The sequence below is a fragment of the Gavialis gangeticus genome, unplaced genomic scaffold (genome assembly GCF_001723915.1).
Source record: "Gavialis gangeticus isolate Ggan-Ray unplaced genomic scaffold, GavGan_comp1, whole genome shotgun sequence".
NCBI lineage: Eukaryota > Metazoa > Chordata > Crocodylia > Gavialidae > Gavialis > Gavialis gangeticus.
The window spans coordinates 49,885,576-49,896,476 of NW_017728994.1; the positions used below are offsets into that span (position 1 = coordinate 49,885,576).

Consider the following 10,901-nt stretch of genomic DNA (forward strand, 5'->3'; position numbering starts at 1 on the left):
ACCTTCCTTGTGAGAGAGTTTTTCCTGATATCTAACCCCAACTTCCCTTGCTGCAGCTTGAGCCCATTGCTCCTTGTCCTGTCATCTGCCACCACTGGGAACAGCCCAGCTCCATCCTCTTTGCAAACCTCCTGCAGGGACTTGAAGGCTGCTATTCAATCCCCCTTGGTCTTCTCTTCTCCCTGGGTGGAAAATTTTAATGATTTTCCCCACCTTGCTCCCCCACACAGGCAGCCGATCAGTACAGTAGGTAAAGAAGCAGCCAACTCAACGGGAGTCACTGTGAGCGTACAGACAGCGACATTTCCAGCAATGTCTCCATGAAGTGCTTAGTTTGTTTTTTCCCCTACCTCTGTGCTCGGGAGAGCAAGAGGCCGGCATCAGCAAAGCTGTGCTTTCCTGCGCATCTCTGCGTGTCAGCATTTCCCACTGTCTTGATCAAGCATTTAGATCGTGGCCTGTGAATAAAGTCCCTGCCTCCAAGATGAAAATGCTGCTTGTTTGATCACTTATTCCTTTCTCCCTCCACCTTTCCCCTCAGAAGATAAGTGAGCTGGTAAATATGAGCATCAGGGATGCCGTCAAGGGAGCAGAGTACCGGTTCGTGTAGCCTGGGGTGTTCACTACAACATTAATCATTCCTTGACTTCTTTCTTTCCTTTTCTTTTTCTTTTGTTTTCCCATTGCACTGGTCAGCCCACACCTGCATACTAATGGCCAGATCCCCTTGATTTGGGTCCGCCCGACATCCTCAGGATGAAAGGGCAGGGAACAGCTTAACGTCCAGAGCCTTGCTGTTAAGGGAGATGGTGGGGTCCAGAAGTGCCTGCCAGTGATGCTGGCCAGGGCATGCTGTGCCTCCCTTTTCCCATCCGAGACACCAGTGCAAAGTGCACGTCCTTTCCGTGAATGACTTGCACGGTGCTACGCTTGCAAATTGCTTTGAAGTGACAGAAAGTACCTAGCGTGCCGGTGATCAGATTGTGGGATGGTCTTCTCCAAATCAATTCTCCGACTCCTCCTTGCCCTCCACATCAGCTTTGAAACCCTGGTCTGAGCTTTCCGTGCTCAGGAGAGCATCATCCTCGCTTATGGGTTGGATTAGTTTCTGATTGTCTTCTTCCCTCTGGATTTCTTTGTCCCTGTGTGGTAACGCCACAGCTTAGCTCAGCTCTCATCCCAAAGCTCATGGTTTCTTGGACTGAATGAGAGGCAGCAGGACATCTGTGGTAGGATAGCACCTGGGCCACACTTGTTTCCCTGCAGGCTAGCTGTAATAAATGTTCAGTGTGCATTTTAAAGCTGATTTATTTCCCCACGGCAAGTTGGGAAGGTTGGAGATGTGTTCAAATAGCGCTCAGGACAGAAGGGGGGAAACCTATCTCTGCAGGTTGGAGGGATATCATTTTCTCTTCTTTTAGCCTAATAAGATTTGTCTGCTTGTTTGCATTTATAGTAAGCATCCAGGGACAAGAGCCCTGGAGAGATGCCCGTGCAGTGCTTGTGAACTGCTGTACTGAGTCAGAGCAAGGTCCGTCAAGCCCAATGTCTAGTCTCCTGCGGTAGCAAGCAATAGGGCATGTAGAGCAACTGTCTCCTTCGTTCTCTTTCAATCACCAACAATAGGCTAAATCCCTAACTGGTACATACAGTAGTCCCAACGAACCTTGGAAGTCCCTCCCGGCTCAGTCCGCAATCAGCCTCAGCTCTGAAGCGTGAAACTGAAACACACGGATAAGTCTCGCGTCCAGGCTGGCGAAGATGCTGCATGCCAGCCAGGGCTAAGACCCGAGCCCTCCTTCAGCCTGGCAGATGGTTCTCATGTGAGCCTGTTCGTTCTCCTCTTGCAGATGCCCACTACATAACCTGCCGGATCCAGGAGTGCTCGGAGACAACCAGGAGCGGGCCATTTTTGCGCTCCATCGACACCAGCTCGCTGGTTGTCCAGGACGAGTACATCTTCATTCAGGTACGCTGATGCAATATGTGAATGTGGCATGGGTTGAGGCTGTGCGGATCCTGTGCTGTATAGCCTCGTTGCTTCTGCCTAAGGGAGGATGGATAGTCTTCAGGTATGAAACAGGCAGGGGGAAGATGCAAGGTTAGTACCTGTCCGTCACAGATTTACTACTGTGTAGCTTTGGTCAAGTGACTTAATTGAGGGTGAAATTACATGCTGCACATACTAAATCGATGGACTATGAAGCGGTGTTAAAGTTACTTCGTGCGGTGAGCAACAGCTTTGACTTCCCACTACAGGGCTGTTGAGCAGGGGTGTCTAGGATCCAGATCACTAGCGCTGCTCCGAGTGTGTGTGGGTGGAGGGGGAGAGCAGGGAGCGGTGCACCCTGGGATGCTGGAGGACTGAAATTGTTTTTTATCTGTGTGGAACAGACTGAAGTTACCCTAACACAAGGTAGGCAGCATGGCCCAGAGTTAACCCTTGCTTGAAGTGGCATAACTTTGAGACACTCAAAAGGCACTTAGTACAAGTTAACAAGCTTTCATGTGTGGGCACTTGCGTTTTAAGTGCCCTCAGTATGGTCTAAGTGTAATGTGTTACTTCACCCTTCGTTCTTCCCAGCTGAATATGACAATATCTCCCTGCCAAGGGTTATTTTTGAGTGATAGTTAAGAGCCGTGCGTTCCTCTGATGGAGGCCAGCGTGGAAGTGTAAAGTATTGTGGCTGTCAGGAAAATGCCAGGATGCTAACAATAAACTGAATAGAGAGAGAAGAAAAGGAGCAAGGCCTGATAAAAGCAAAGTTGAGTGAATGGCCACTTTGGCAAATGCAAGAGTTGATTCAGGATTCAGTGTCAAAGAGGCAGCATGAGACGTCTCCGCGGAAGGTGAAGTTATAGGGGTGACGGCAAGTTGGTTTACGAAGGAAGGATGATTTAAGGCAGAATCAAAGTGAAAAATAGCCAGACACAAGATGCATGGTAAAGGAAAGCTCTGAGGATGGGGAGAGGAGAACGGATCCTGAAAGGGATGCCGCTTAAACTGAAGACAGGCGAGGTGCATGGGGCAGAATCACCCATCCTGTCTCCTTTTGGATGGTTTCCAGAGACGAGAGTGAATGAGCAGTCACCATAGCGAAGGGCAGCTGCAGAGTACTTACTATTTGGGTGACAGCGGGGATCCAGGTTTTCATGAATACCAGTGGATAGAAAGCTCAAAGAGCTCAAGGGGTGGTGGCGATCTTGGCTTATATCGAGCTAAAAGTGTGAATAGGATGGGGGGGCAGGTTAAAAATGAAACATGCTGTCTGTAAAAATCTCACTTTCTTCTGTTTGGCTTTCCTTGTTTCCTTTTTCCCTTAACGTGCACTAGACTGGTGGAAAATTGCTGCTTCTATTGAAATAGCTTTTAAAATGATTGTTTAACAGGGAAGATTGCTATTTCCGTGCCTAGATTGGGGGTGGGGATACAGTTCCTTAGAAATCATTAGTGGTCCTGCTTCCAGGAACTACATGGAGAAACGTATTCTCCAGTTACTTAATAAGCTATTTATCTGCAATTGGAGGCACCAATTTTCCAATACATATTTTGGTAAACACCTCTTATACAGCAGGGCTCAGAGGGAGCTGGCTTTCATTTGGCTTTTTTATCTCTGCTGCCTGGAGAGTTTCAAGGCTTTTGCCTCCCTTTGACTTGCACTGCGTTTGATGGGAGCATCTCATCTCTTAGTGCTCGACCGCATTATCAAAAGGCACAGGATATCGAGCTGTTTGTATCAGTGGTGGGCAAGCCTGCATGGCACTGCGGTTTGTCTGCCTGACGAACCGCTGGAAGAATGCCCAGTGGGTTCAAATTAACAGCCGCTAATTTATGCTATGTAAAAATATTTGGTGACACTCTAAATGAGTTGTCTTAAAAATACTTAACTCTGCATTTCATTAGGGCTTCATGGGTGGATTTTGTTTTTATTATTGTGAATGTTAAATAAATAGCAGGTTAAGCATTTAAGAATAGGTTCAGGTTTGCTAGCTTCATAAAGCATAAATGAAGGGGATCTGACGTTGTTCTTGCTCCACACCCGGAAAAGAATTAGAAGCAACACTGCTGATGTACAGATATCTGTTGGGACTCATCGAGACCATCTACATGCTTATTCATGACTGAGTCTCTATTGCAATGGAGTTCATAAATAGGTCTCTAGCATGGGTGGGCAAAATATGGCCCGTGGGCCAGATTTGATCCAGCCTGCGGGTGGATGACTGCCAGCTCACAGGAGCTGGCTCACAGGTGGCTGGTAGCTCTATGCCAGGCGGGCAGGCAAGCAGGACTGCTTCTGCTCAGCAGCATTGGGCATCAGCTGTGGACCCGGGCAGGGTGTCTGCTACAGCGGGCAGGTGGCAGCATCAGCTGTGGATGCCGTGGGCAGGTTCAGGAGCCTGAATACAGAATCTGCTGGCAGCATCCACAATTGACCCATCATGCGCCTGACACAGGGAAAGCTTCCCTCTCTTCTCTCCTCTCCTCTGAAGAGAAGAGAGAGAGAGAGAAGAGAAAAGCAGCAAGGGAGAGGAGAGGAAGATGGACAGATGCAGACAGACGGACAGACAGAGCAAGAGACAGAAAGACAGAGATAGATGTGGCTCTTGACAGGTTTCCAAAACTCATTAAGGCCCCCCCTCCAGCCAAAATAATTGCCCACCTATAGGGTTAGAATCTCAGCAGCTGTAAAGCTACACAACTCAACATGGACCCACAACAAATTGTTTTTAAGGCAAATAAGGTTTGGAGAATTATGTGAAAATAATATGCATACATATTTCAGTGCTTTGTCATTATGTAGGCTGACATATGTAGTACTGACCATCTGTAAAGGACTTTGCAGATTTAGGAGGAGCATGGAAAAGACTAATGAGAATGATCAAGTACCTAGAAAAATGTTTATATGAAGAGAGATTGGAAAGATGGGACACTTTTGCCTGTAGGTAAAACATACAAACCGGTGAATGGCTCTTTACCAAGGAAGGACTAGCCACATTTCAGGAGTTGTGCCACATGAACTGAAAAGTAAGAAGAGAATTTTACAGCATTTCTATGTGATTTATTTATGATGTTTATAAGGTGCCTTCCATGGGTATATCTTAGACCAGACGGTTTGGCCTGTGGTACATATTTAAGGCAAAATCCTGCCTTAGTCACACTTGTGAAATGTTACCTAAGTCCATGGCGTTGCTGTGATACAGCCACACCTGGGATTGGGCCCTTATTGTGTGCTTGATATCATCTAACAATGTGTTATGCAAAACGTGCCAGTTGCAAGAAAAAACCCAAACTCCAAATATTTTATTAAGGCTCCAAGTCGAGGTAACTAATCTCAGGGCCATCTGTGACGCATCAGCTCAGCATCTCTGTTCAGGTCAATGGCACTTTTGTTCTGTTTTGATTTCAGTTACATGGCCATGCAATAGAAAACACCAGTAACTGTCTCTTACAGCTGTGCTATAGCCTTCCTAATAGCTGCCTTTGGCTACTCAGGTCTGAAATGATTCCACTATCTAGTACTATGCCTGGAGAGAATACGCAGCCCTCTATTCCATTTGACTTCCTGGCAATTAGGTGTACTCCTGCTTCAGACTCCAGTGTAAAGCACGCATAAACCTTATGGGACAGACCTTGTTTGTTATATGTGTGTGCACAGCCCAGCAGAAAGCTCGGGGAACTCCCACAATGCCAACAAAGGAAAGAGTCTGGTAGGAAACACATTTTTGAAGAAAGCTAATTTTTCTTTTTTTTCATTAATTTTTTTTCCAGGTTATTGCAAACCAACAAGTTTTCAAAAACTAGAAAACATTTTGGGTGTTTTGGCATTTTTTTCCCATTAGGGTTTCTAGTTTGCTGAAAAGTCATTTTTTTAGGGGTGGGGAAGTCAGCATTTTCTTTTCCTACCAGTTCTAAACAACAGCAATAAAAGCCCGTTCAGAGTGTGGCACAAGATTTACAGCGGCTACAAATGGGCTGAGAAGCTTGCCTTGAGCTTTGCTCTTCCAGTTGTTCTCTTCCTTTAGTTTGTCAGGTCGTTAATAGCCGTGTGCACCCAGGTCTGGGACTGTATTAGATCTTTGGCCCAGCCTGGCCATTCTCCTAGAACCAAATCTCTTAACATTAGTAGAGCTGTGCAGAGGAGCAATTGATATGCTCCATGATTGCTTGGCTCAGAATAGCTGGATAGCCCTGCATTGCTTGAACTGTTTCGACCCAGCATAGCAGGGCAGGACAAGGAACAAATCAATGAGCGTGTCTGTGCATGAAATTAATTTGATTGAATAAACTCCAATGCAGTTTGCACTGGAGTTTATTGCTCCCAGGTGCCGTGTTTACATGTGCACCCAAGACTGGAGCACATTGAGCCGGGCCAGAGCAGCCTGGGCTGGCAGGGGGTATTGGGGCCAGCCTCCCAGCCTGGATCTGCTCTGACCTGGCTCAGCATGCTACAGAGGGGCTGGCTGGGGCATGAGGGTGCTCTAGTACAGGGCTAGTTGGCAGGCAGCCCCTGCACCGAAGCACCCTTGTGATCCAGCCACCCTGTCTATGTCTACACATGCATTGCAGGGCATCACATAACACTGCCATCAGATAGTACTTGTGTTGACAAGCACTAAACTACAGCAGCATTTATTAGTTTACCGTGGCCTAATAGGGCTGCACATGTAAACGCTGAGATTTTACTGCTGAGCTAATTAAGCAACTCCGCAGTAAACGTCTTGTATAGATGCACTGAGTGGGTCTTTTCTTGGACTGGAAATACAGTGGTGAGACCCAACACACCTGCATGTTGCGGTGTCAGGCACTTGATTTGAAGTCGGTGCCCTGTGCGCATTCTCTCCAAACTGACCCCATGGAGCTAAGCAACTCAGACCTTTGGAGAACTTTACTTCCAGATCCAAGTGCCATAATGTGAACTCACTGGAAGCAAAGTGCTCCTGTCACAACCCCCCACTCCACTAGCAGCCCTTGATCTGCGAGTTTGCTGTTTGCTTCAGCATCCGCTTCATTTCCACTTTAAATTGGAAATTCCTTGCATCATTAACCAAAGGAAGCCATGATGGGAGGCAGTAAATTATCATTATCTCCGTCCCTTCACAGAGCCGGGCTGCAGACTCCTTGTCCCTCTCCTGTCCGTGCGGTGTATTTACTGAGGTGCTCTGAGCAAGATGAATTTCAAGCGAGGGCAGCAGGGTTGCTCCTGGAGAGCACAGGCACTGCGTTGTTAATCATCATTACTGTCTGTCACCCGGTGTCTCTCCTGCCATTCGCCTTCACATCTTGGCACCTTCTACCATATTCCATTTGTTATCCAATTTCCTGGGCATCTTTAAAATGGAGCTGCTCTCTCTTGTCTTCAGTTTCCTTCAAATCAAGTGATTCCATGACCTGTGACAGCTTGGGAGACCTCCATTCACCTGCTGCATCACCAAGCCCCTTGAATCAGTCACTGTTTCGGGGGGTGATGGGACCAGGAGAATGACTTGAGAGCCATGGCTGTGGGTGGTGCCCGCTTGTGTGGTGGATGATGATAACGTAGGAGTTAAGACGGTTGTTACAGAAAAGAGGAGGGAGGCCAATTGAACCATGGTTAACATTCTTCTGATTAAGATGGAGCCTGTGGCCTTATCATTTGGGAGCAGCAGCTTTATCATTAGCAACCTATATGTGCTGCAGTGTGAGGGGAAACTGTTTTGCACATGATCATCTTGTAGACCACTGGATTCTCTTCTTCCATCTCTGCCATAAATTACTTCTACCAGATGTCTTCTCAGCTTGCAGGCAGAAGGCCTGCTTTCAAAAGCCCTTCTATGCAAGTGCTATTTGGAATTGCATCTCACCGGTATAAGCAAAAGCAAGTAGAACTGGAATTTCCACAGATCAGGCTCCTTGGAAGTTTACTTGCTGCAAATTGCGTGCAGCTAATGCAATAAAAACCTGGATAATTTACTGCTCCTCAATGCATATAAGAGGGGAAATATTTCCATCTTGTTGTTCCAACTCAGTTGTCCTTTGTGTGGAAAACCCCTCCTGAAATGCATGTAGCCATTCCTTCTTCAAAGTCAGCATTTACGCATAGTAACTACACAGGTTTATCTGCATATATGGTAACTGTGGAAAGCATTGGCTTTTAAATGGCAGCCACCATTAATTAACTGTATCTGAAAATGTCCAGTAAAACATTTTTTCAATGGAAAATGGTGTTTTGGATTAAATGGAAATGCTTATGGGGGGGAGAAAAACAACTCTTTTAAAATTTTTTTGAGGTTTTGTTCCTGTTTTTCGATAGAGAATGAAAAGCTACATATTTTGGATCAGTTTTATCTTCCCAGAGAAACAAACAGAAAAGCTACCAAACAATCCCAAAATATGCCACTTCCACTGAAATTTTACTCAGAAGGGAAAATATTTTCCTGGTCAGATCTGTAATTCAAACATTGCAAATATTGACTCAGAAAAATGTTACTATTGCTCTTATGATACAATCAGGAGAGGATGAAAGCATTTGATTTAATGGGACTTAAGCACATGCTTCCAGGTAAGCACATGATTAATGCTGTGTTACTAGTCGTGGTTCTGAAGCAAGGGCAGTGTTGTGGGTGGAGCAGACTAATCCAGGGGCACGCAATTATTTCAGGCGGAGGGCCACTTACCAAGTTTTGGCAAGCTGTCAAGGACTGCGTTTCCCTCACCAGAGCAAGGAAGCAGGAACAGCCCCATGGTCCCAGGCCACAAGCCTCTGCTAGGCAGGGGCTTCTGCTTTTGGGGGGTGGGGCTAGGTGGTCCTTGCTACTGGGTCCTGCCACCAGCTTCCCCTGGGTCCTACTGTCCCTGGATCCTGTCATCTTTGAGAGGCAGCCAGGAGCAAATAAATATTAATTTTCTAAATTTTTTAAGTGCCCCACGGGCCAGATAAAATGGCCTAGTGGGCCAGATCCGCCCCTGGGCCATATTTTGCCCACCCCTGCTATAATCTGTTGGGGATTGCGGATACCTATGTAGTACCTATGGTATGGAAACCTGACCTGAGCTTTCAGGGCTGTCAATGTAACACCTTCAGTAAGCAGTAAATTCCCTTCAAGACATTTGAGACCAGCCCTACCCCTGCAGTGGGAGGGATATTTTGTTATCCCGAGAGCTCACAGCAGTGAAACAAGCTGGTTAAGGGAGACTGAAACTTTGCTTTCCAAGCCACGGCTTGTTGTGTCTCCTCTCACGGAAGTTAAACACACTGCATTCAAATACGCATTTTTTTTCTTCTTTTTTTTTTTCTACCCCCCTTAACCAGGAGCCAAAAGGTCCTAACAGAAATCAATCCACACAATTTATTTTTAACTTCACCCTCCTTAGCTGCCATTGATTTTCATCTTTGTGATCGATGGTAGAGAGAATGGCCCGGCGGGACAATGGAGCTTGCTCTGACTTGGAGGGTTTGGTCCTCCAGTCTTTTATTGAACAAATCATTAAAAGCTTATTATGAAACTAATAGGATGAAGACGTTGAAATGATGAACACGATTACACCTGTTTTATTGGTGAGTAATGGTGGCCACAGCTTCTCCTGCCCCCATCTAATATGCAAAACAGAACTCTGCTGCAGGGAAATGGGGAAGTAGGATAGACATGAGAGAGAGTACATCCCAGATGCTAGTTAAAAACCTTTCATAAAGTGAAGCTGTAAAGATTAGGAGCAACACAGACTCATGCACTTTCTTATTCGTGGCTGTGTGCATTTCATCTGCTTCTGACACTGTTTCATCTTTACTGTGCCAAATGTTATTGAATTTGGAACTTGAAGCTAAACATCTGTCAGTAAAAATTGATTAACACCCCCCTCCTGCTTTTATTTTTTTTAAAAAATCCTTCTACAGGATGCTATATACTGTGTGGGGTTTTTTAATCTCTTTCTCCCTCCCCTTCCCCCAGCACTGTGCCTGCCGTATCAGCAGCATCCGCATCAGATGATGTAAAAGGATCGCCTTGGCAGACTAAATCATGTTTCCTCTGAAATCCTTTAAAAGAAGGTTTAATGTGTACAATCATGTACATCTCTCAGTCAGTTTCTGTGCAATTTGCAGAGGTAGCACAGCTTGTGCTGTGCTGTCTGTTTGATTTCTTTGGTGCAACGGTGGATGTGTTTAGTATGGGAGTTGCTATGAAAAAGTCAGAGTATTTTATCTCTAACTGCTGCACCACTGTATCTGAGCTTCCATGGCCTGTTCTAAGTAGAGAGGAAACTGTCTGAAGTCACTGAATCTCAGGCAATTGAGTTAAATGAATGGTTTGGCATTAGTAAATTTGTACCAAGCCTATAAAGCACTGACTGCAACAGGAGCTAGAGGGAGCTGAGCACCAAGAAGTGTTAAGCCCAGTGCAGGGCTGCAGTATGCTGACAGATGTATGCTCATGAATAGATAATTGTGTATTGTGTTAGTATTATAGGTCCTGCATGATGCTGTGTGAAAGACCACAGGAATGATTGAGGGCCACATTGAAGCTTTTAGGCACTGGTTTATTCCAGTAGCCGCAGGGGCGTCTTAGCACCTCTGAGGAAGGTCTGGAAAGGATGGTTGAAGGCCTAATCTCTCCTGAGCAATAGAGGAAGAATATACATTGTATTATTTCTTAGATCACAATGATATTCTTTTTTCCCTCTGTAACCAGGCAATCTCTCTGCCCCCCTTGGGTGACTCACGCACAGAAGGATTGTGGTTGTGTTTGTACTCTCCCACTTCCCCTAGATAACTTGTGTAAAGCTAAGGTACAATTTAGTACTAAAGAAGATACAATTCCAAGTCAAAGTAGCAAACATGGCAAGCTTAACATAATATGGTTCCACCATGCTTTAGTCTCAGGTGCAATAAAGGTGCTTCTATATCTGCAAAGAGCATAAGAGAATA

General features: G+C 45.8%; 1 protein-coding gene across 1 annotated transcript in view; it reads left to right on the forward strand.

Annotated features, from left to right (window-relative positions):
• The window catches only part of LOC109287189 (VPS10 domain-containing receptor SorCS3), a 541,768-nt gene that overhangs the window by 370,821 nt on the left and 160,046 nt on the right, over positions 1-10,901 (forward strand). Inside the window, exon 8 of the mRNA XM_019502155.1 lies at positions 1,851-1,969. Coding sequence (XP_019357700.1) covers positions 1,851-1,969 — 119 coding nt within the window. The remainder of the gene's footprint in view (positions 1-1,850; positions 1,970-10,901) is intronic.